The sequence below is a fragment of the Serinus canaria genome, chromosome 1 (assembly GCF_022539315.1).
Source record: "Serinus canaria isolate serCan28SL12 chromosome 1, serCan2020, whole genome shotgun sequence".
Classification (NCBI taxonomy): Eukaryota; Metazoa; Chordata; class Aves; order Passeriformes; family Fringillidae; genus Serinus; species Serinus canaria.
In genome coordinates, this window is record NC_066313.1 from 72,858,588 (window position 1) to 72,885,346 (window position 26,759).

General features: G+C 40.1%; 1 protein-coding gene across 1 annotated transcript in view; it reads left to right on the forward strand.

Annotated features, from left to right (window-relative positions):
• The first annotated feature begins 5,419 nt into the window (after window positions 1-5,419).
• The window catches only part of GPC6 (glypican 6), a 714,343-nt gene continuing 693,003 nt past the window's right edge, over window positions 5,420-26,759 (forward strand). Inside the window, exon 1 of the mRNA XM_050980236.1 lies at window positions 5,420-5,807. Coding sequence (XP_050836193.1) covers window positions 5,420-5,807 — 388 coding nt within the window. The remainder of the gene's footprint in view (window positions 5,808-26,759) is intronic.

Below are 26,759 nucleotides of genomic sequence, written 5' to 3' on the forward strand. Positions count from 1 at the left end.
TTAAAACTACCTTAAATAAGTAGATAGAAAATAAAATTATGAAAATTACTACTATGAACAACAGCTCTGGATTGTTTGGTGTAATACTCACCTGAAATGAGCAGTGGTTCTGTCCAGATATTTTGACTCACCCATTCAGTTTCTGTGCATGAACTTCTACTATTTGTTCACAAAGGATTTCATAAAATGAGCAGCTAATATAAAAAGTGGCTATTTTCCCAAAATAGCATAGCCTGCAGATTTCAAGAGCAACCACTACTGCTTATTGCTCATAATTAATATGACATCACTGATTACCACTTATAAACCTTTTTTATGGGAGCCTAAGCCTCCTATATTATGCATAACTGAGCATATGGAAACTTAGATCATTTTTTGCCTTCTGTCTCTAAAAATTTTCAGAAGAAAGAAAGCTAATCATATTTCATTATTCTGTGTATGTAGTAGGTCTGTTTTCTTGGCCAGGAATCTGAAAACGTTTTCTAAGAGGACTTACCTAGCAGCTGTGTTGACATTTCTATTTTTGAGTGCAACTTCTAGAGAAAGATGAGTTTTTCACACCTGTGCCTCTGGAGCTCACTTTTTGGAAACAACTGGGCTTTGCATTAATTTTGCAGCAAATACCATTCAGTACAAAGAAAAAACCTAAAGTTTCACCTTCTAGCACAGACTTCTAAGGAAGAGCAGTCTGGGCTATGTGGAGAAAGTTTTTTTATGAAGGTTCTGGACAGAACACAAAAAATCAGTTAAAAGGCACCTTTTGATGCTGCAATATATGCCTTCATTGAACTGCTCTTTGGAAAGTTTTATTGGGACAAACTCATAGCTCAGTTTCAATCAAAGTGTTACCTCATTACTATGCAGTTAACCATTTCTGGACTTTAAAAGAACAACATCCTAGTGTAGACACTGTAAACCTATAAAAAGAACAAATGCCTTCATATCTGTGCTCATGGTTTTACAGTAAAAGAAGCATGTTCAGATTTCCCTTTTGGTGTGCAAAGCCTGGAGTGTGAGTGACTTGGTCCTCAGTATCAAGGAGGTGTTCTGTACTCTAAATACTTTGGCAACCTGTGTGTGGATGGATCTTCCCCTAAAATTAAAGCAAAATCCTAAAAGTCCTCTCACCCCCAGAGCAGCTGCAGTGGTTCAGGGGCTGGTGGTGTGAACAGAGGCTGTCTGCGTGCAGAAATAGCTGGAATGTCACAGCCACTTGACCAACAGAAATTCTATCAGACATCTGAGAATCTTACTGATTATTTCCTCAACCAGTGAAATATTCATGCTAGAAATCCATTATGTGAAAGCTGCAAATGTACAGAGTGCATAGGTTTAATGGAGAACAGAGAAGTCAGCTTCTCTTTTTTGTGAAGCTGAGTTATGGAGCGTTTTGACATTTGCCAAAGCTTTATTGTCAAGTCAGGTGAAAGATGCTTTTGTCTATGCAGTCCCCTTAATACCCATGACAACAAGGAGAGTTTTTCGATAACACCTGAAAATAAATCAGCCTATCTTTCAAAGTAACATCATTTATCCTGTTTCTAAAGGGAAATAACACAAAAACATGAAAAAAGGAGCAAAAATTCGTTGTACAATCTCAATCTCATGCCTATGTTCTACACACTATAATGTTTAAGATCTATAATCGTGTTTTTCCACCATGTCCTTGAATCATTCAGAGCTCAAGATGATGGCTGCTTTGCAAATGATGCAGCAATTCAATACTTATTTTTTTCCTTATTGTTTAGAGATTCCATAAGTCCTTCACTGCACACCACGAAACTGTCTTGTGACAGGCACAGTATTCCAGTGGATGAAGGAAATAATGCTGGCTGGTGGTCCACTTTCAGTTGATGTTTTTATTACAACTGGGTGTGAATGATTAGTTTTAATTCATTTTTTATAGAAGTGTTTGGAAAAAAAGGTTAAAAACCATGTCTTCTATATTTTTTGCAGAACTTTAGGAAAAACTTGGCAAAAAAAAATCAACCAGTAGAACTTGAAATGAATGAACACCTATTTTGAATAACTTGAGAAAAAAAAGCCCACTTGTGGTAAACGTGGCCAGCAGATGCATTGCAAAGTCTTCATTCTAAGCAATCATCTATGTCACCACGTTGAATGTGTTTGATGAAGGGGATTCTCCAAGAGGGTAAAAGATTGATTTTCAGTCTGACTGCCAAGTATGAAAACCATTAAAAATTTATTTTTAAGTGCTATTATATCTTTCCAGAGAAATACAAAAGACACAGAAACTTTCCGTGGTGATCAAAATATTCCATATAACTAAAATAAAATGTTTCATTTTCATGCTTATGCAAATGATTTGAGTTGTTGAAAAGTATTCTTACCCGAAATTGTTGAAAAGTATTCTTACCCGAAATGTAGGAAAAGCCAGCATTTTATCCAACAACTTAGCAGTCTAAGCTCCTTCACCAACTCTAGATCAAGTCCATCTCTGCCAGAGAATGCTTTAAGTTGGAAGGTAGTCATCATCATGTCAAGGAGAAGGAAGGAAAGCTTTAAAACAAAGTTAGAGATCTCATCATGAGTTGTGAAACACACTAGTTTTATGGCTTTATTTATACAGTTCAGCTGGAAAAGGATGGGTATGATGTGGCCACCTCAAACAGCCTCCTAGTGTGAATCCTGAAACAGGAGAGCTTTTAGCTCATGCCTATGATCTGCCTGGCAGAAGGTGTTATGTTTCAAAGTGATTGCTAAAGCCACTGGCTGAGAGTGCATTTCGACCTGGGCTTTCTTTGGAGCTCTTCCACTTGGTAGAAAATTAATTACATGCATACTGAGAAAAAACAATGATTCTCCCATATGATGAGTAGGAGAGTTGTTGAAGCCAAAGAAATACCTGTGTTTAAACGTGAGCTCCTGGGAGAGTCAGGCATTCCTTACACATCCAGGACTACAACAGCACTGGCTGTCTAGGCCACTTGCATCTGAGGCAGGATTCAAAGGTGGAGCTGAGCCTGACTTTCCCATAGCAAGTTTCCCATGTTATATAAAGGTTATATCACGCTGTCATTGTCTTATGTAAAAGTGCTAATTATACTAACAATGGTATGAATTCAACTGGTACTTGCAAAAAATGCAGGGGTGAACATGCTCCATTTTTTTTTCTAGCCGATTCACATTTTTCTTAAAAAATAATTGCCTAGAGGCACCCCTAAATTAATCACAGGATCTCTTTTGCTCTTTTACAGTGATTTGTGCACTTCAAAACAGTTTGCTGATTTTCTTATTTGCATATTTGAATCTGTGTCAACTAACTTTCCTGTGGGTTGGAGAAATGCTGAACATTGGATTGTGAGGGACTGTGTCATGCTCAATATGTGGTAAATTAATGCTTGGCTTTGACCACAGCATAGAAGACTGTTGGAGCAATCCAGAAGAAAGGAGGTGTGTTTAACATTTGTAACACCCTTCTGTTCCTGTCTTGGGCTGAACTGAGTGTATCTTCCATGTATCTTGCACGCCCTGAGATCTTATATACAGATCTGTCAAAACTTTTCTGCACAGTAAATACACAAACCATGTCTAAGTTTTCACTACAGTAAATACACAGTAATTACACAAACCATGTCTAACTTTTCACTAATACGGGGCACTAACATGTACTAACAGCTGGGTATTTGTAGTGGGCTGGTTAAGACACTGAGCTCTCTATTTGTAGGTTGTTATAGAAGGGGTCCCCTTGCATCCTGGCCTCTGGTGGAAGAGGCTGGATGACACTGTTACGATACACACAAGCACTGCTTTCCCACTGTGTGCATAGTGTCTGAGCAGCATCATTGTGCTGGGGAATGGCAGGAAAAAGGAGAGGGAAGAAGGAATGACAATGTGGGAGAGGTAAAACAGGAAGGGAGGCTGGAGGAACAGAGAACGCCAGGTGTGACCAGGCTGTGTACACTGGCCCAGACCCAGAACTTACACTGCAGCTAATGTGACACCGCAGCAGTACTGGCACCTAAAAATTTCTGTCTAAATGTGAAAGTATCTTGAATTTTGATATGTCATGATACTGCTCTGTGGCTCCTCACTGATAAGTCAGTCTACAAGATCATGGTCTTTTATGTCTTCTGTTGGGCCTCATTCACTTCATCCTGTGTCTGACATCTCTCTCTCCACTTTGGACAAGCTATCATGCTTCTCTACAATACTAATAAAAAGCCCTGTGATATCTTTTAAAGCTGTAAATTTGGATTTTGCTATAAAATACTTTACAGAACATTGTTTTCTCTCCCTAACCCAAGAACAATTCACTTTGCAGGAATTTTCTTCACTTCCCCGATTCAGTTTTTTGCAGATGCTCATTTGCAGAAAGGAGATTTATGGTTTTGCTCCTCTGCTCTCCTCTCCTAGGTTGGCAGGAATTATCCAGGTCAAGGACTATCATTCTTGTTTTCTCATTCTTTGTGTGATGCCCAGAAACATCTTTCCTTTAGAAGATGGACTAATCCTCATTCTAGCTTGTCAGCTCAGGTACTTATGTGTGCAACAAATAATGGGGAAAAAGTATTTAAGGGGCCCAGTCTAACCCTGGTACTACAGAGAGCAATACAGAGAACAATACTGCCGAGGTGTAGTACCTTTATGACGTCTTGCTAGCAGGCAATTTGTAATTTTGGGTCTAGGAGCAGCTGGATTTGTGGTGAGGGAGGAAGTTTTTGGGGCTAAGGGTGCTTTTCCTTCCTTCTGCCAGCAAACAGCGATCCACACCAGGATTTGCTTTCTGCTCCTGTATTCAGTATTTCGGCGATGCAATGTGTAGCACGTTTCTCTGTGTGTGTGTGTGTGCGTGTGTGTGCGTGTGTGTGTTTGTGTGTGTGTGTGTGTGCGTGCATGTGCGGCTCTCCCTCGCAGTGTCTTGTCTCCAGGATTTCTCCCTGCCTGGCTCCGGAGGCTGCTCCAACGCTGCGCGGAGCAGAGGTTTCCCCGGCTCCCGTAAATACAGGCACACGCATCCAGTGCACCACACGCACGCACACCACACACACACACACACACACAGAGGCACACAGGCACGCTCCGAGCCGCTGTCCAGTCCATCCCCACGCCGGCTGCTTTCCCCACCGTCTCCATCCCTCCTGGCAGAGGCGGCAGGCACAGCTCCGCGGCGGATCGCGCTGACGCTGCCCCGGGACTCCGCTCGCAGCAACGCGCCCGCGGTTTTAATCTTCATAAGCTACAGAAGCTACAGGCAGATTTTTATCCTCTTTTTTCCTCTGCTTTTTTTCTTTTTTTTTCTTTCGGTTGTGGGGTATCTGCTTGTGGTTTTGGTTTGGTGGTTTGGCTTCTTTTTTTCCAATTTTTTTTTTTTCTTTCGGCGTGGGGCGAGCGCTCTGCGTTAGGAGAAGGAGCCGGAGGGACAAGGCTACCGCTCTCCTGCCCCCGCCGTGCGCGCATGTGTGCGTGTACGCGCTCATCTCCCCCCCGCCTCGCAAAAGTTTGCCTGGGCGGCCGGGGGGCTCCCGGGCCGCCGCCCCCGCAGCCGGGGGGCGCGGCGGAGGCGCGGCGGAGCGGCGGAGGCGGCGGCGCGGGACTTGCGCGCCGCGCGGGAGTTCCGCTCCGCGCCATGCCGGCGGCGCGGGGGGCTGCGCGGCGCTGCGCTCTGGCGGGGCCGCTGCTGCCGGTGCCGCCGCCGCCGCTCCTGCTGCTGCTGCTGCTGCTGCTGCTGCCGGTGCTGCCGGCCTGGGGGACCGAGGGCAAGGCGCGGAGCTGCGGCGAGGTGCGGCAGGCGTACAGCGCCAAGGGCTTCAGCCTAGCCAGCGTGCCCTACCAGGAGATCGCAGGTAAGGACGGGGCCGGGCGCGGCGGGGAGCGGGCAGCGACCGCGGAGCCGGGCCGGAGCTGCCGCCGCCGCCGGGCTGCGCGCACGCCCCACGGAGCGCAGCCGGGATCGCGGCGCTGTGTGCGCGGCGCGGCGCGGAGCGGCTCTGACGGCCCGGTGGCACCCGGGAGCTTCCCGGAGGAGCGTGTATGTGCGTGTAGATAAAGATTAAATAAATACAGAAACTAAGGAGGTGGGGGGTGAGTAAAAAAGGGTGGGAATGACGGGGACGCCGGCAGACTCAGCCGCGTTTCTGTTCGCTGGCTGAAACTTCTTGAGAGTTGCAGCCGGGCGGCGAGAGGCAGCGGGCAGGTCCGCAGTGGCGGCTGTCCCCGCTGCCGCCCTGTGCCGGGGAGAAAACTTTGCCCTCTACCCGCGGGCACAGGGCATGAAGGAGGCGGCGGAGGAGGAGGAGGGCGAGGAGGGTGAGGAGGACAGTCCCGCTGCCCTCCGCACCCGTCCGCGGCCCCAGGCCGGCAGGGTCGCCCCTTGGAGGCGCCGCCGGGCGCCTCCGCCGCAGCACGGATCGAGCAGAGGCACCGGCTGCCGGGGAGAGGCACCCACACCATCCACACACAGCCGCCCGGCAGCCTGTAACTTGGCTCTTCCGTCTGTTGAAACATGCCTACAACAGGTTATATCGCAATCCGCCCACGAAGGTGTTGGGAACAGTTTTTTGTTGTAATTCTATTTCCCTGCTTTTCCTTACAACCTTTTCAGTATTGCATCTTAAAGACTGAATGAATAAAAATACGTTTCGGGCTGAAATTCATTTAGCAATCGGAGAGCACCACAAAAAGAGAGCTATTATACGTGATTATATGAGCAGGGGCTGCTTAAATCGGACTGCTTGAGCCCTCAGAAAAGGTTTATGCTTCGCCACTGGCACTTTGCTGCTAGGTCCTGCTATTTGTAGAGTGAATTAGATGCTCCTCGGTTTGCTCGCTTCCTCTTGAAAGTTGGAAGCAGTAGATTTATCTTCCTTGAGGTGAAATAATGCCACAGTTATTCACTGTGTAACATTTAGCACTTTACATGAGGAATGATAAATGTAGAAAATCTCAGGACAGCGAGGCTGTAGTTCACAAAGATACAAGGAAGGTTGTTCCGTTGCACCTTCATCCCTCAGGCTTACTGATTCTCTGGTCTTTCTGTGCTTTTTCCTGTAATTTATATTCAGGTTGCTCATCAGTTATATGAAATCATGAAATCTCTCCTGTGAGCCACAGATCCTTTGAATATGCAGTCATGCTTTTCCTTTGCTCACTGTTACACTAGCTGCTTTCAGACAGAATGGTGGGATATCCTCTGTTACACTAAAAAAAGAAATTCTAGTAAATTTCAGACTGCTAATAACTTTGGGTAAACACTTGTTGCTTTCAGCTCACTGAGAAGTTTTATTGTTTCATATATTTTCTGATTGTACAGTGCAAAGTTGACATACAATCTTTAAGAAAGCCCAGCATTTACAAGTTTCTGTTGACATATATCAGAAAGACTCAGCGTAATTAAATATTTATTAGCAGTTCAATCCAAAATTACTCCAAAGTTTCCTGCTAAGTTTTGTAACTAAGTCTGCTTTTATGATTAAGTACATGATTTATGGGGGTCTGAGGGTTTTTTCTGAGCTTCCTGTTGCAGTAGTTTGGGGTTTTTTGTGGTTTATATTCCTTTTTGCTAGTTGGTGTATCAACTTTTGAGCAGTTCTGTGTGTAGCTGTTCAAATGAGTTGTTGTAAGACTAGGGTTGTTTTAAAGTGTGTCGTTCTTGCATAGTGCTGCAAGGTGGGGTGATAGCTGTTCCTGCAGCATGGGCTCTTGTTAAAGCTCTGTATTTGCTACCTGGTGTGATGCTGTAAGTGTAGTTAAAGCAGTCAATTGTACAGGATTGAAAATTTTTTTTCTTCTTCTTCTTCCTTTTTTTTTTTTTCCTTCATTCTGTCTTTTTTCCATCATTCTGATTTGGTTAAGGAAGCAATTTGTTAGTGTTATGGAAGTGTAGTCCATCAAAGGCCTCATGTTTTAAGGAGTTCAAAGAACTTTATTACAGTCTTATTTCTGAACAAACATTGTGTTTTCAAAAGATTTTGCATCAATGTCTTGATAATATGATGATAAATAGTAATACACTGCATGGTTTATGTGCTTTGATTTTACAGTAGTCATGTTTTTTATTGTAATTTGTTTAAAAGCTATTTTCTAGCTACGACTGTTGAAATGGTAAACTGAAGACAGTGTGTATGTACTAGGACAAAGTGTGTATGTACTGATGTAAAGAGCTGTGAAGAATCTGTTTAAATTATAGAGGTTATTGACATAGAGGGATCTCTGTTGAATGGAACTGCAATGCAAGACACTTGTTAAATAACTTCTGTAACATTATTTATCCTGTCACTCACTTTTGCACAGAGATGGTAGAAATTACAGATGAAATAAGTTGTCAGTTTTTGCTCTGTAAGGAAGAGTTTTCCTATGGTATTTTGTTGCACGTGAAATATGTTGAAGTTGGCAGTAATGTGACTAGAGTTGTTCACTGTACTTTTACAACAATGCTAAATTGTTCTATGTGATTGTATAGAACGTACTCATAATCACCCTTCTGTTTCTGATGTCTTGTCTAAGAACCACATTCTGGTGCTGTGACCTTCACCGGAGTACAGCACATGAAGTTGTTTTCTGACATAGCTTAGCAAAGTAAGTCCTCAATAAATGAACTTTACCTCGGAGTGGGGGCAGAGGAAGGAAATTTGAAGTCTACTCGGTATGCTGCTGTGGGCTTGGTTTTGTGTGTCAGTCACATGCAGGGTGAGTAGCTGGAGCTTGCAGTGTGTGCTTGGCTGTCCTTGCAATGGGCTCCTGCCTGAGAGGAGCTACTCAGGGCTACTCTCTGAGTGGAGTATCCTCTGTGTTAGAAAGAGTTCTACTGTGAGACTCAGGTTGCAATGACCCAGCGTTCATGAGTATTAGTGGAGCTCTGGAGGACTTTGTAGGAAATGTTCTGCTTTAGGAAAATCTGTAATTTGAAAGCCATGACACAAGAGAAAAATCATAGAACATATTTTTTGGCAATACTTGTTTAGCTCCAACCGTGCCTTTAGTAACTTACATCGTCTTAGAGGAAGCCATGAAAATGAAATGTCAAAAGTTAAAGTTGGATTGTGCCCTTGCCTCAGAATTTTCTGAATGAAAGTGAATGTCTGACTGTGTAGAGTAGTGGATGTGTCGGCTTTGTGCCTTTCCACTTCCATGGTGAAGGGTAGTGGTTTTGCTTGGGATTTGCTTTTTTATTTTATTTGGGGGGTTTTTACTATTTGCTGAATAATAGTTTATTTAGATAAAAACTAGAACTGTTCTGATAAAGCATCCAGCAGTAAAGATGTTGAATTCTAAATGCTGTGTAAGAGGCATGTGAACTTTGTTCTCCTGCACAGATGATGGACGAGGTGAGATTCTGGCAGCACAGTCACCATAGTCAAAGTGACTGAAATGAAAGCAGAAGTAAACCCTTCATTTTGAAGGTCAGGAGTCACTTGAAATTGTGCTTTGATGAATAGGCTTTATACTGGCATAATACAGAGGCGCTGACTGAAGCGAGCAAGCGTACATAACACAGTTGCTTGTAGCTCCTAAATTGTAATAATAACAATGATGATAATAATAATAATAATAAATACCTCAGTAGTCACCCATGCAATGGAGCCATTAGTCCATGTCAGATGTTCCCAAGATATTTTTTCTGAATGTTTTGCTTTCGTACTCTAAAATGCAGCTATAGATTGACGGAATAGGGAAAATCCTTCTGACTGAGTCTGTATTCAAGTACTTGTTCATTATATACCTTCTTTTACTGTTTCTCTGCTACTCTCACTGAGAGCTGTGAGAAGAAAGTGCCTGTAGACCAGGAAGTAGATGGGGATTCACAGACAAACACCTTGCGAGGTTGCCTCATCAGAGTTTAAAAGAAATAGCCTTGCTAAAATAAATGCTATATTCAGTGTAAATTTGTGAAATCTGTTTTGGGCCATTAGACATTCATTCACTCCCGATCTCCATGATGGCAGTGAAGATGGACATGGAATTTCATGTAAAATTTAAACTTCCTTTTTGTTTGAACACTGTTGTAGTTGTATCCTCCACATTGTGCGTGACCCCCTCTCATCTCTGTTTGCAGTTGCAGTAATTGCAGCATCAAGTCTCTCTGGCCACCTCTTCTTATGGCCTCCCGTATTTTCCAGTTGTGAGTGCATGGTGCATGTAGGTATTTGGAAGTGCAGCTTTCCTAAGACCTATCTTTGCTGTCACTTCTGTACATATTTATTGGTTTGTATGTGACTGATGCCATTAAAGGGAACACAACTTATGTATGCACATCTAAAACCTAAAGGTGATGTTTGTAAGATCAGGCCCTTTGAGAAGAAATAGCACGTTTTTAATGCTTATAAATAATTCAGTTTTGAATGAGAATTTTATATCTCGGCATCTGGAGTTTCCCAGTGTGACTTTGTCAGAGTATTTTGGAAAGAGGGACTTTAAAATAGAAAACACAATGCTTGAATAATTAATGTAATTATGAACTTCAGTGTATAGTCTCTAATAATCTCTTTTATTTCTGTTGTCAGTCTCATTTATAATCAAAAAACATACCTAAAGTATAATATTTTCTACACTTCTAAGTGCTAATGTGTTAAACTGTTCTAAAGCTGTATTGGTACTTGTTTCATCATATGCTGTTGCGAAATACTCCTGAGATTAGGTGGTGTTCAGACACCAGAGGTCAAGCACTATGTTAAAAGCTCAGGCCATTCTTTTTTATATTACTGCAATAAAGAATATATTCATTTCATTTATATTACCACTTGGCTCTCATAAAAGGTCAGTTTCAGCTGAATGTACAATTACTTGCAAATGGCAAATCTTATAACAAGCGATCAACAATAAAAGCTTTTCTGGGTAATTTGTCTTTAAAACTACTACCTGCCATTTCTTTTGAATGACTTGAGCATCTTGCAGTATCACTTGGAGATCTCTGTCTTATTCCCCACGATACATGTAAGAAAACTGTGCATACTAATCTTCCTTTCTTCTTAGTAAAGTAATAATGCATAATTACATTAAAATTTCTAGTTGAAATAACAGGCTTGGTGCTTAAAACTCCATTATGGTATCAAAGTATCAGCACTCCCATTACTAGCAAAATGAAATTACTTTTCTAGTGAACTATGACTGAATACCCCCTTTTGTACCTGGTTAATTGGTGCTCTCTCCCTATGAAGGGAACCCACATTCTGTGGTTTTGACTGTTCATGCTACCAGCCACATATTTTAGCAGTTTAAATATGTGTAAAAGAATTAACACTTCTTCAGAAATTCTTAAGAACAGCATATAAAGGTTGGTTTTTAAAGGCAGAGTTGTTATTATGCTAAAGAGAGAGAATACATTATAAGAAGCAAAAGGAATTTAAAATGTGTTGCAGATGGCAAGAAAACGTATGCTGGTAAAATTCACAGCACTTTATTCCTCTGTATGTAAAAAAGGCCTAAAAACCTACTGAAACCAGGATTTGCTTTCTTCACTACCTATTGCTCTAGAGCTCCAGCACACATAGAAAAAAATGAGCTCCCCTTAAAGGACACTTCTAGCTGTTGTTATAGGAGGCTGTCACAAAGACCATCAGCTCTCTCCGATGAGTTTCTTTTGGCTAACGTGACCTTTTCCTTCCAGCAAAGTGGAACAGCAGCACTTTATTCTGTTGAGCAGTTGTGGAACACAGAAGACACGTGGCATTTGGAGGCAGGTGCTGCCAGAGATGTGCTAGAAGAGGTTCCCTCTGCACAGGTGACAGCAATTTTTGTCCTACTGTGACATCTGCCCAGCAGAGCCAGTCTCTGTGGGCAAAGTCAGGGGTTGTGGGTTGTGTTGGGGGGGTTGCTGTCCCCTCCAGCCGCTGTGAAACCTGAATGTGCAGTGAGAGGCTCTGCAGCACAACCCCAGCTCTGAGATGGGATGGAGACCTGCTGGCCACCCGTCCTGGTCCTGATTTTCAGGGCTGGGTACAGGATCTGCTTTCAGTGCATCAGAAGGAAGCAGCCAGGGCTGATACTCCTAATGCAAACAGCAAATTGCTCTCCAGCTCACCTGGCCTGTGAGGTCTTTCACCTTGTGCTTCTAATGGCCTTTTAACAGTGTCTCCAGCTGAGCAGCAGATGTAAAGGGTACTGAGCATCTCAAGCTGTTTTTTTTTTCTCCTGAAAGAAGCATTTCTACAGATGCTCAACAAACAGTGGAGCCTTGAACCTGCTCACCGACCTGTTGGGTTTAAAATAGCAGGGCAAATCTCCCCAGAAGAAGTGGAAGTGTCAACTGCTTTTAACGGGTGCTATGGAGGGGCATTAAATAAGCTTGCTTACAGAGTAACCCACAGTATCTCTGTGTGTGCATGTGTGTGTATGCAGAGGTAAAGTTACGGCTTTTACCTGGAGTGGCTTCAAAAGCACATTTAAGGACTGAAAGAGCTAGAGAGGTTGCACATTACCAGAACAGGCACTTGCAAACCCTGTTGAAACTTTGTTTTGTGGGCCCATTTGACCAACTTGAATGTAAACATTAGGTACAATAAAAAACTACACAGGACTCACTTCATTTGTGTCAAAAAGATCAAAGGCTAAGTCATCCAAAGTAATCCTACTGTTTGGGAAGTCCAATTAGTTCAAGCTTGATGCTTGACTAAGGAGTAGGTCCTGTAACCTGCCCTGTAAGTCAAAAACTAGACTTCTCTGTTGCCAGAAACTGTTTCTCTGCCAGTCTGCACAGCTCTTGATGTGTTTATAATGGTAGCAACATATTCATCTGATGTTTTTAGCCACATCCCCCAGCTCATGTGTTGAGTTTCTAACATGCTAGGGACTGTAGGATGATCTTTTTGGCATTTGTATGAGTTGGCCTTGGAGAGAAGTCAGTGCATGGGGTGAGGCTTTCGTACATCTCGGTATCAGACTGTGATGTGCTGTAGTGGGAGAATGTATGTGGATCCTGCTGTGGCTGGAGAACTGTGGAGGTGTGTGGAAGTAGTCCAGACCTGGCAAAAAACAGTCTGTAAATGCCTCTCTATGGTTCTCATGTGAAATGGCTGTGGATGGCTTTTGAGTTATTGTTGGTATCCCTTATGACCTTGGAGTTTGTCTTAGAGAGCAGTAATTAATGCAGGAAACTAAAATGGCTTTCTTAAACAGGATTTTTGCTTTAAGAAGTGACGCATAACAGTGGGGAACAGATCTTTATGTGCAGTATCCCACCAAAACAGTGGTGCCTGAGGGTCACATAGCCGAGGAGGCTCTTGTTATATTCTGTGTAAATTTCCTGTAAGTTCTTTTCAGTTCAGGATTCAGGTTTCCCATCTTCAGGAAATGTTTCTCTGAGATGCTGACCTGAACTGTAAAACTAATCTGATAGCAAATCGACCAAAAACCATCTTAAAATTGCTCAAGATGGTATGTGGGAATACCTAAAGTCATGATGAGAACATGGGGCTGGCAATCTTTTGGTGTCCTTCGGGTAGATGCCTTACAATTCTGTTGAAACTGCTAGAGAAGGATTGTCCATCTTTTCTCATGTGTCACTGAAACACAACGAGGCAGTGGTACAGTGTTCTTAGCAGTATAATTCAGAAGAAACTCTTAGCAGCTGAACATTCTTGCCTATTATTTACACTTCTGTTCTTGGTTTTCTAACTGCATCACCATCAACTTTACAAGCCATACTAGCAAAGTCATCTATTTTACAAAACTGATGGAGCTGAACATTTGCCTGGTATGATGAAAAGTACTTAGAGGATGTTGCTACCTTAGGGAAACTCTTGTTTGTTATCATGTCAGTGTGATGGTTAATGTGGTCAGTTTAGTGGGTGTCTGCTGATTTTATGGCATGTTGAATTTGGGGGTTAGTAGGTAAAGGGATGAGGTTGTTAGACCTCATGTTTGTATACTGTTATTTATTGCTGTTTTCATGTTCCAAATCTCTTCTACACCTGAGGGTGCCCATTCCCAACTCTGTGCTCCTTTGACCTTACAGTTGTGCAACAGTTGCAGCACTGAAATAGAGATGGTTAGAATCAGTGGTAAAATGCTTTTTTGTATGTCCTAAGTATCCAGTTATCAGCCGTGAGACTTCAGATGTTGAACAACTTCTAAATGCCTTCCAGTTTCTAAGGAACCCTGTTTTTAAATGACTGCTTGTCCTTAAGTGTAAACAATGCAGTGACAAATCAAAGGCAAGGGCTGATGAACAGCAGTGTCCAGTGGCTCAACCTGATCTGTTTTCTATCTTTTCTCTTAAACTAGTGTTTTAGAGGGAAAGGAGCTGTGGATACAAACAGCAACTTCATCTTCTTTAGTTACACAGAATTGATTCACAGAGTAAACACAAAATATGAATATTTAGTTCTCTGATATTAGCTTTTGGCTTTACAACTTTAACAGTTAAGTTAATACTGCATATAAGCAATTTAGGCTCCTTGGATGAGAATAGATATATATCATTTAATCTGTCAGCACTATCTTTCTTGTTGTAGAGAAATATGGAAAATACCTATCGAAGAGTTTCTAACTCAGGCCATTTTTCCTTTAACCAGTTGGAGTCATTTTGAGTTACAGTGTTCTTATCTGGTCCAATCTTTGCATAGCATGCATGTATTTAAAACTGTTCCAAAAAAATTGATGCCGACTCACAGTAAAGCCTTCCTTAATAGAACAGTTTTTATTTTGTGAAGGAATCTATCCTTGCCTAGCAATCCTGTTGCAAGATAAAACAGGGAGAACAGGTAACTCAAATCAAAATTGGAAAGTTAGTAGATTTGGCTTGACATAGAGGTTTAGGTGGTTTTGAGCAGAAAATCAAAATCTAATTTAAAAATGAAAGTATTTAAAAGAATGGCACAGGGGATGCTTATTTGTTGAATTGGTAACAAGCAGGAGCAGTATTTCTTGACCATTACTATTCCAAGAGATGTTTTTTGTGCTGACTATGGCCTGGCAATAAGCACTGTTAATGGAATACCTGGAACATAGCTAATATTCACTGATTAAAGGCAAACACCTGTGTCTGCCATGTAGCATGGCTGATGAAGTGGAAGGACTTCCAGAAAGGACTTCCTGAAACTGAATGCTGAAACAGTGATTAGCTTGTTCTTAAAGCTGATCTTCAGAAGTCCTGTACTGTTCTTTAAATTAGAACTCCAAAGCCTCTTTCTTCTTTAACTACTGAGACAGCATACTAAAAGCCGTGTATGAATTGATTGTAGTCTGATTGGCTCTGAGGCACGTGCACGCTTCTGTTTTCAGTTTTTTGAGTTAAAGACCCCCCCCCCCCGCCCAAACCTGATTTTTGTCTATCTGCCTCCACTGAATGCAGCCAGTGGAGGAATTTGATTGAGGATTAATTGGAGAGATTTTTTTTTTACAAAAGTAAATAGAGCAGTAAATGATCAAAATTCAAAATTGCAATTTAATTGTGAGAAGCACTGAAGAAATGCAAGGAAGGAACAGTCCTATCTCCAAAGAGGTTCCATTTTATGTTTATGTCAGTATTTCTTCATGAGACTTACAAAATCGTAGTGTTATAGTTATGTACGTACTGTTTAAACCTTTCTCTGTTACACAGACATCAAACACAAGACAAATAAATCTGCTGCTTAATTTTTTAGTTGTGCCTCTAAAAGATGCCGGCATCATATCCAGGTGAGATTCAACAGTAGTTGATGGATCGTTTGTGGATGCATCTTCGTACCTTGTTAATTAGCAATTTAGAGTTTGAGTTTGCTTTTTAAAGCAGCTCCAGCTGGACACTGTAAATCATTGTCTACAGCACAGTCTGTGCTTGGTACAGAAACTGGCCAAACCACAAACTCTTTCCACCTTGTATACCAAAGTCTGATTGCTGGCGAATACTTTAACACATAAATACAGATAACTGCTGAAGTAAAGCGTTTTGTATCTGATGAACATATTTAAATTGCTCCTCTCACAGTCTGCCCAACAGGCTAATTCTGTCTCTTCAGCCTAGAGGAATACATGGAAGTATTATGTCCACAGTGCATGAACATATATATATGTACACATTCATAAACCCCTTTACCCAAACAGCTCCTTACATTCAAAAAGTCTGCTGAGGTTGTATCACATTCTGAGGGATATGTAACACTGTGGATAACGAGTGGATTACAAATTTGGATTATAAGTGAGGTCCAGTTGTCTTTTTAACAGTTGCATCGTTTTCCTGTCATTGTTAGTTTTTGTCTTCTCTGAGTGTTCTAGGGTAATTTCCATTTTTCAGTGACAGGATGGTCACTGCCATAGCCTCCATGCCTAATGGACCTCCAGCTAAATCTGATTTTGACCAAAGAGGAAATGCTAAAGAAGTTCCCTGTCCTTTTCAACTGCAAGAAGAGCAAAAAAGCCAATTCAAGATGAAGCAAATTCTACACTTAAGAATGGATTCATCCAGATTTTATTCTGTAATGCCAAACAAATCTGATATCAGTCCATAAACTTCAGCTGGGTTAAAGAATCATGTGTGTCACTTTGCTATTGATTTATAAACTTTTAGGTTATTTTTATAGTCCTTTCACCATCATTATTACATTTATTGTACAGCATAGACAATAAACCTTTCCAGAAAGAGTAATGGCATTGGAAAATTAGGATCATCATCATTTTAATGGCTGTTGCCTAAGTGCTCATCTTTTTGTTCTTTTCTGTGGCTTGCCTGATGTTTGGAGCCGATCAACTTGTTGCATCCAGTGACTATTCAGATAAGTCATAAGGAAAGGACTGATGTAGCAAAATAAAACTTCTCAAAATGGATATTAAGGTTTCTATACCTTTATGTAAATCCAATATAGAGATATAGAGATACAGAGATACAAAATCTTAATCAGTTGAAATGGGCAAATATGACATGAGCCATTTAAAATTTTGGACAATAAGCATTTTGGGAAGTTGATACTAACAGCTAGCAGTCACATATTCTGATTAATACATATTTGTATTTTTTGACATGCTCATATGAAAGGCAAATTTGTAAACATTACCAATATTTATTCCACAAATATTTGTCTCAATTTTATTTCACCCTGCTGCGATCTGCAAGTGCTAATCACTGGAACCCTTTGGAGCAAAGGAACTTATCAAGTTGCATTAAATATAACAGGAACAAAATATTCAAATAAATTTTTGTGGAAAAAGTGTCTTGGTTGGTCTAATTTTACAAGTGACCTGCAGGCATGTTTTTCAACAGTGAGGAGTTAATTTGCAAAGGCGAGTTACAGAATATATTCTGAACATTTTCGCAGTTCCTTATGGGGAAACTCTCTCTTCTAAATCATTCTTTTCCATTCTGTCCACAACACTTGTTTATGCTATACATGCATCCTCATTTCAAAATAAGAAAAAAATAACAGATAATTCAGCTTTTAAAGTTTCTTGTCATTGCTGAAATACTTACTGCTTCCACAAGGAGTTAGGCCATCACTGTTTTTACTGATACAGACCCTTATTTTAGGCAGCTTCCTGCCTTGCAGGATAATTTGTCATACAGATGCTTAAGGCTACAGGATAAAATGCATGAGGGAAGTTAGAACAACTGAGTAATCAGTCAGTGAATGTGATATAGGAGAAAAACCCTGTGTGTGAGGCTTGCTGATGAGTGAGAGAGTTGAGTCCTCCCTCCACCTTTTGAGATAGCATCTTCAAGGCTGTTTTTTGGAGGGATTGCTTCTTTTTGAAGCAATTCCACTGTGCATAAATAGTGTTGCATAATTAGCAAGAAATAACATGAGAGTGGAGAGGGATGTTTTAATGTTTTACAATGCAGTGATAGGACAAGGGACAGTGGCTTTAAGGTGAAAGAGGCTAGGTTTAGATTAGATGCTGGGGAGAAACTCCTTGCTGTGAGAGTGGTGAGGAACTAAAAATTGTTGCCCAGGAGTGTTATGTATGCTCCATCCCTGGAAGTGTTCATGGCCAGGCTATATGGGACTTTGAAGAACCTGGTTTAGTGAAAAGTGTCCCTACCCATGGCAGAGGGATGGGACTAGATAATTTTCAAGGTCCCTTCCAACCCAAATAATTCCATGATTCTGTGGTTCTGTGTTCAGTGAGAGTGAGGATGCTTTGTTTTGTGCCTGTTTTTTAGCACATCACTGTTAACTATTGGAAGTGCACATGATTATTGTTGAAGTTGAGTTTTGGGTAGGCTGTAGTTCCAAAAATGTTTGATCATTTCTCAAACATGTGCATGAAACAGAAAATATCCTTGGAAGATGTTTTTATTTTCCTGTTAGTGGGAGCGGGTGGTGGTGCAGTTCCTTCTAAACTCAGGTGAGGGGTTTAACATTTTGTGTTCTATAAATATATATATTTTTAAAGGAATATTTATATTTTAGGAGTAATACTGGAAAAACAGAAATGTCCCATGGATAGTCAGCAGCAGAAATCTTGGTGTTATCTGCTAAAGATGAAGCTGTTCTCCTAAGGTGATCCACTAAGGTTAAGGTACAAGAGAGAGGTCTTGAACATCCCATGGATTCTGTCTGTTTCCAGTACAGGTTTTATTTTCTTTATGAGCCTAGATATAAACTTGGTACTGGGAATAGTACAGATTTAAAACTTTCTCCTGGGGAAATTGTTTGACTTTTGAAGCACCTTAGAAGGTTGCAAAGGTATTGCTGGCCAACAGGCACAAAATAATTTGATATAAAACTGAGCTCTAGGTTACTGTTGGAAACCACCAAGATAATAAGTCAGTTTTAGAAAAAAACAGGTTCATTATTTTTTAATTGGGCTGCTCATCAAAAATGCAAGAGGTGTTCCAGATATCATGAAGTTTAAGGAAATTAAGTTCTGATGAATTCCATATACATAACATGATTAATCTATCGATTATACACTGCTGACCCTCACAAGCGAGTTCCTCCTCCTTTTCAAATGTCTTCTCAGGTGAAGAACAACACAAACATCAATTTAAGCATATATAAATGCGAAATGAAGTAAGTACTTAAAATGAAACTTTAACAAGACCAAAAGCATTTTGGCAAGATTATTTCAGGCAACAGTTAAAATAAATGAGAACAGCTTTCCTTTGTGATTAACACCATTATATTCTCATTCATATATGACATTATATTAATTCAGGATATTATATTAATTCAAGACTTACACAGCAATTTTCAGAGGAGCAGTGTAACAACAAAATGAGAAAAGCAATAAAAGACACCGAACTAATAATACATTTGATATTGAGAGAAAGGAGGATGCAGAGTGGGCTGGGAAAACTGGGGCATATCTACATTCAGCTTGCTTCAGAACTCTGATGTAGGAAGATGTAGGAACTAAAGAAGCATTTCTTGTGCAGTTACATGGACAAAACCGGGACAGAGGAGGTGGATCTTTGGTGGAATTCTGATGAGTGGACTTTCAAGGCTTTCTGAGATTGGTTTTTTGCTTTCACTTTCAGTATAAATTCTCTCCTTATTGCCATCAATTCCAAAAATAAAACCAGGCTCAAAACTCTTTTTCTAAGAATTTTGTAGTCATTTCATAGTGGTTTAGTTAGTACTGAACTCAAAAGAGAGCGTGACACTTCTGTCACTTATCTCACAGTGTGAGTGACTAACAACTGCAGCAGTCTTGTGTGATGTCTTTGTGAAAGTCCCTCCCATTAGTGTCTTGTCCTTCTCTTCCTTTGGTCCTTCCCTGAACATTCCCCAGGTTTTCAGCATCTCTGCATTCCCCCTGTAGCACATCTCAAGGAGCTTGATACAGTCTCAAAATGCTCTTGTCTCTGCAAACATCCTGTCAGCAGTCCTTCACCTCTGTACACAATTACCCTGTTCTATGTGCACTGTGTGCTGGGGTAAGAGCTTCTTTCTTTGACTTCTTTTTTGGTTTCATATCAGATACGACAATCTGATCAAGAAATCATTCTTCTTGGGCACTCATGAGTAGCTGACTCAGTGTCCTTTTGTTTTCACTGACTAAATTACTAGAATTCTTTTACCTTTATTGTTTCTTCAGTCCTTCCCAGGAGTTAGTATTTAATTTGTGTTGCCTTTATTTTAAAGATAACCTGACAGTAGATTTCCAACAGCTTCACTCCATGTTACTTTTTTCCAGTTGCTTGATCTGTTGCTGGGATGTTTTTGGTGTATGTCCATGTCCTGGCCCTGCCTGCTCCCCTCTTCCTTCCCATCCTGCTTTTTTAAAATTGCTCTTAGTATTGTGCTTCTGCAACTTCAGACTGTAGTTTTGTCTACCAGTTACTGAAAATAAGATATCATTTAGTCTGGTCTTCTTATATTTAGGATTTAGCCTCCTTTCAGTGAATTTTCTGTCAGCCTTTTCTTGGAGCACTTTCTGACTAAAGCCTGTCAAGGCTGCTGGATTTTAGAAGGGCCAGGACTTCTTTCTTTGCCCAGAATTTTATTTTCTGTACTGTTTATTTTGGAAGATCATTTTCTTGAAAGGTAAGCCATATGTAAGAAACTCCTGAAACTCCTGGGGATAAGGAGAGGAGTCCAGTCAGTTCAGTCTTTGAGAAGGAACAAAGCAGTGGGGAGCAAAAGTACACAACTTTGCTTCTGCAGAGCTATGTAAAAGTAAAGAAACACAGGCTGTTTTACCAGATCTGCTAGACCAAAAGATAGAATAACTAATATTTTGTAATTTTTCTTGTTTATAGTTCATCTGTAATTAGTATTTTATTCATAGACTGTGGAAGTTAAACTTCATGTAATTCCTTTTTAAAAAAGCAAACCCACTAGCTGTCCATCCATATTCCTGTCACAGCAGAGGCCCCAGGAGTTTTCTGCTAAAATTCTCCTATACTCACAAGAGCTGCAGAGGCATCCTTTGTGAGCCAGCACATGGGGCATCTCTGTGAGAGCTTCATGCAGGAAATGGAAACAGCTTCACAGTGGTCCCCTCACTTTGCTGTGAGGTGAGTAATTAAAAAATCATGGAATGTTTTTGTGTTTAAAGGTACCATAAAAATCATCTAGTTCCAGCCTGCCTTTTTTTGGGCTGGGACACCTTCCAGCAGACCACATTGCTCAGAGCCTAAACTAAACTGGCCTTGAAGAGACGGAGGGATGGGGCAGTCACAGCTTCTCTGGGTGACCTGTTCCAGTGTTTCACCACACTCATGATGAAGAATGTCTTCCTGATATTTAATCTAATGCTAGATTAGATTAGGTATTTCAGCTTAAAGTCATTCCCCTCTTGTCCTGTTGCTGCATCACCTTGTGAAAAGTTCCTCTCCTCCTTTTCAGTAGGCTCTCTTTTGGTACTGGAAGGCTGCTCTAAGTTTTCCATGAAGCCTTCTCTTCTTCAGACTGAACAATCCCAAGTCTCCCAGCCTGTCTTCACAGGAGAGGTGCTCCAACCTGTGATTATTTCCATGGCTGTCCTCTGGATGTGCTCCAGCAAATCCGTGCCCTTCATATGAGTCATTACTATAATGAGCTTCCCCTGGCATCTCAGGTGGCTGCACTCCAGGCACCAGTGCCTTGCAGCCCACCTACAAATGATGTGGTGTTGCCCAGGTGGGTCAGGATGCCCTGCCTGACCTGACCTACACTGAGGAACAGCACCTGTTGCCTTGTGAAGTAATTTAATACAGTGTAGAGTAGAAGAAGGTATTGGACTGGTTTGGATTTGGGTGTAGGACGTGACTTCAAATAAAGATGTTAGGAATGAGAGGTGTATTGAACTTTTTCTTTTGCACTTTCAGAGGAGGGAGTAATATTAATAGCAAACAGCAGTACAGATGTATTTTTGCTTCTCAATCATCAGCACTTTGAGAAGAATACAGGCAAAGGACAAAACAAGAAAAAAGCAGGTGGTGAACAATGCCACACACAAGATAGAAGCAGGAGATGTGCTGAAAAGCACTGCCTTTGCCATTCTGCTATAGTCAGAAAAGTCAAAATCGACATCAGAATGCAGCAATGAAAAATGACAGTCTTCTAGACTGAAGTCTGACAGAATTGCAGGGAATATAAACTAACTCCAAGCAAAGCACTGCTCACCTACCATTTACCGTCATGTTGACACTTGAGATGAAAAGTGTGATACTGGATGTGGGGAGTGGAAAATTAATTTTTTTTCATTAGCATGGCAATTTTTAGTGTCATTATTTCATAATTGCTCCACAAAGTTTAGAGTAGGGACATGTAGCATTGCAATTAGCTTTTTCATCTTATGAATAGCATTGAAAAGGAATCAACATAATGAAATCCAAATACAAAATTAGTATGAAATTGCTGAAGATTTGGCTTTTTTGTTTGTAATGTTTTGTTTTGTTTTGATTTAAACAGATACACAGGCTTTGAGAAAAATTTTCTTCTAATTAAAATAATAATTTAAAAAAAGGTACAGTTTCAGAGTAATGCATGGAATAAGTTGCTGCTACCTAAAAGTGTGGAACACCAGAGGTAAATGCAACTTCACCCTGAATCAGGACTGAGGAAGCACATAGTGTGTGGCACCACAGGGCTCACTGATATATTTACTGCTGCTCTAATCTCCTTTACTGGCCTGCACATGGCCAACAGGCACAAACTTTATTTGTTGACATTTTTTATGTTAACTTTTCTTTTAGTAGCAGCGAATAAATCCGAAATTAGGAAAGAAACACCCAAACAGGTTTTTTAACAGTGTAAATAAAATGTAATTTTACAGAGTAGCAAATTTTGACTATAACCTGATGTGAAAAGTATTATATCAGGCAAATTTTTCTTATGTTATATTCTGGGATTAACATTAAATGGTGGCAAGGACTCAAGGACTGAAATTGTGAAATATAAATTGTTCATGATCCTGTATGTAAATAGTGATGGTACTTCTTGCCACTGTTTTTGTCCATGACTAATTTGCATTTTTAATCACGATATAAAAACCCCACATGGCCAATATACAGCTATTTTCGTAACTCAGGTAGGCAGAACAGCCTGGAGTTTTTTCATTTGGCATCATGCTGTAGAGCAAGGAAATAGTTTATTTAAAAATAAAAAAATCCACTTATTTTTTACAGAAAGCTGGTAGTTACCAGTGATGCAGATTCTGGACATGAATGAAACAAATACACTTAATGAACCAGGCATTGTGATGACTGTTGCTTAAAACTTATTTCTTACACTACAACTCATGAGCAGATAAAAAGTAGAAAAAGCTTTACTTTGAACAGAACCAGAGCTGGATTAAAAAAAACAGGAGAGAGAAGTCTGTGAATTGGGGCTGAGATGTTGGTCTGGTAAAACCAGAGATACTTTGTATTTTTGTATGATGCTAGGGACAAGTCAAAGGGATGGATCAAAAAAAAAAAAAATGTACTTGAAAGCCCATTGGCGATGGGATCAAAAGGAAAGTAAATGGGAAATAAAGAGGAGAGTGAGGGAGAAGAGGTGCTCCATAACAGCATGCAGCAGCCTGTAGAGGGAAGTGGAGGTGAAGGAAATGTCATGTGGCAGCTTCCCTTCAGATCTGAGTCTTTAATCTTTTTTTGCATTTTTTGCACATGAATTCTGTAGAATTTTATTTGCTTTCAAAATTTCACCAGGAACAAGTGGTTGTTGGAGTATTTCTGACAGTGTTCCTAGTGTTTGAACTCCATGGTTGTCATTAGTTCCTTCAATAAATATTCCCTGCTGTTGCTTTGATTTTCATAATTAGTCACTCTCAATCAAGTACATTTCTCAAGGGCTGAAATTGTGAAATATAAATTCTTCATGATCCCATAATGAAAAGACAAATTTAAAGCTTTTGATTCACAGTATATATTTCAGCTAAGAAAAGAACGTGACTATGTGAGAAAGAACAAAGAGCCAGGCTCCAAGATACTTCCATTTTTGGATCATTTAGGGATTTTTTTAATACCTTTTTAAGGTGTTAAGACACCCAAATACTTGAAAAACTTGGAGTGGATTTATGAAAGATAGAAGTCTGTATCTTATTTGTGAGGTGCATATTTATATATATATGTCCTTTGATCTGTCTATCTAGAAATGGTTAAAGCAAAGCTGTTGATTTGCTGTCATTTGTGAAACAATATTTTTTTACTATTTATGTGAGATCAGAAGGTCTCAGCATGTGAAGTGATGTGTGATTCCAGCAAACAAAAGGGCCAAGTGAAGTGAAAGGTGTTGCTCTACTCAGAAGTGAAGGCTACATTGCAAGTATTTTATTGCATGCAAATCCAGTAATACACTTCTACAGAAATTATGACTATGCAGACCTCCAAATGGTCCTAGAAGGATTTAAGAAGGATTTAGATACTGAAATCTTAGAAAGCAGTTTGAGTCAGTGTCTTTTTAAGAATCCCATGAACTCTGTGAAAAACCCATAACAATCAGGTCCCCTGCCCCAAGCAGTTGTATTGGCTGTTCTGAGGCAAAAACTTCAACTTGCTAGCCATGAGAGAGGAGTGCTATTCTCCTGTGTATGTTCATCACCCAAAAAGAAGTGTTTGTCATTTTGAATCCAGCTGGATTTAGGCACCTGCTTAATCAGGTTTATGAGCCTGGTATTCTGGTGTGTGGATATCCTGCAGTTTCCCTTGGAAAAATATAGATTTATATGGTTTTTATGTTTTCTTTTTTCTTGTTGTAGCACATGACAAGAAAATAGATAATACTTGTCTTTTTTTTTTTTTTTTCTGTTGTTGTAAACTTGTAGTAAATGGAGAAGAGAAGACTTCTGATTAAGATGTTCTACATAATTCCCTGGAAGCATTCAGGGAACATTAGCATTTTAGTGTGGATTAGGTATGTGCTTTTGAAGTAAAGCTCCCCAGTGTCTCTACTTGCTGTGCTTGGATTTACATTATAAAGTGGCCTTGGAGAACACAAGATGGACTTTTTTGGGGGTAACCAGACAATGTGCTCCAACCATTTCCAGATAATCAAATTCCTAGTCCCAGATCAAAATAAATCCAAACCCTTTAATAAGTATAGTGTGGATGTCAGCTTCTCATCAGCCATGCATTACCCTCAGGAGTTGCTTCCACTGAACTGCTCTGCTTGCCTCTGTAGGTGCAAGCAGGAATTTCTTCAAAGCTTTCTCTCTTTTAGCTACAGGGTGAGTCTGGGTCCTCAGCAGAGGTAGTCAGACTCACTCTGCTGCAGGAAGATGCCTACATTTGAGGCACTGAAAGCTCATCTGAGCTGTCTAAAAGTGGGTGACATAAATATTGTTCATAGTGATTGTATCATAAAATAGAGCAAGGCGATGCAGGCAGCAGCTGTGCAGCACCTCTTCCTTCAGTCCCCTCTGGAGAGTTATCCTCCCTTGGGCAGGATTTGATGGGATTGCACCCCTTCTATGCTAATCCAGCTCTTGACTGTTTTTGACAGTTTGTTGTTTTAGAGAGATATGATAATATTACCAAAAAAATGAATCAATAGAAGATAGGCAAGATCATAAAATCATCCTCTTTTTTTTTTTTTTTTTTTTTTTGGAGCACACCCTTCCCCACACTTGTATTCAGCTGTTTGTAATCACTGGGTTAGTGCAAAACAAGTACTTTGATCTTGTACTAAGACTGCTAAGTAACCTGCTAAATTGTTACTAGCATTTAACTCCCGTTTTTTAGCATGTTCTCTCAAAAGCTGTTTGGTAAATCTTGTCTCACTGTCAATTTAGATATTGTTTCTCCCTCCCAGAAAACAAAGACATCTCAGTTCATTCAGAGAATACTTTATAAGTACATATTTCTTATGTCAAGGCCATAATAAATCAAGTATGGAATGCTACAGACTTAAGTCATGTACTTTTTCCATTACTTTCAGATTCTCTCAGCATTTGTAGCATATATTTCTGCTTAAAACACCAAAAAATACTAGCTTATAGCTAAGATCAAGGAAAAAACCAAAAAGACAATATGCTAGCTTGCTGTTAGAAATTTAGAATTGTAACATCAAACATTAAAAATCTAGATAATTAAAATTGTTGCAGAAGCTTTGTTTGGCTACCTATGAGTAAAGATAGTTCTAGAAGTATACTCATGCACAAATCCTCATACAGGATCACCTATTGTACTTAGATAATTAATTATTTTCTCTGTTGTATACTATATCTTATTCAAATTCTGTTCTGAAGATAAGCTATAAATATTCTCATAGCCTCTTCTCTTACAGCTACTATATCTAGAAACTTAATTAAATCTTTTTATTTTTATTTTCATCATCTGTCCTGAGCTATTATTTTATTTTTACATATGAGGAAGAAATGCATTTTTAAATATTCAGATGCTCAACTTGTGTTGTAAAAATACTTAGCACTTTGTATTTTTATAGTATCACAGACTGGCTTTAGCTGCAGTCCCCAGCAGATCTTGTGCATAACAGTCTCTATTGTGTCTGTTTTTGGACACCAGGAAGTGATTAATGCAAATGGGGAATCATTTGTGAAAGTCTGGCTGAGATACAGGAACCTATAGGAGGAAGAATGCTACCAAGCAGTTCTCCATGGAAATGCTCTTGCCATGATACTCATGAGATTCTCAATTTTCTAGCTGCAACTCTCATCTCTGTTCACTAAGCACTTTCCAAGCCTGGCAAAAAAAAAAAAAAAAGTAAACCAGCTTTTGTCCTACAGACTGAACACTACCCAGTCTTGCTCACACTAACCCTATACCACCCACCATTGTGATACCAATATGTGCAGGACAGTAGGTATGGGGTTTTCTTGTATGTTTTGTTTTTTTCTCCTAACTTTCTTCATTATGTTTAAACAAGACTCCTTAGATGCATATCAAAGTTACAGTGCAGGTGCCTGAATTTAGACTTTCTTATTGCCATATCAGCTTTTTGTATAAAAATTCACTCTGTATCTGGTTCCCTGTGGTCTTTGTTCTGCCCAAAACACAT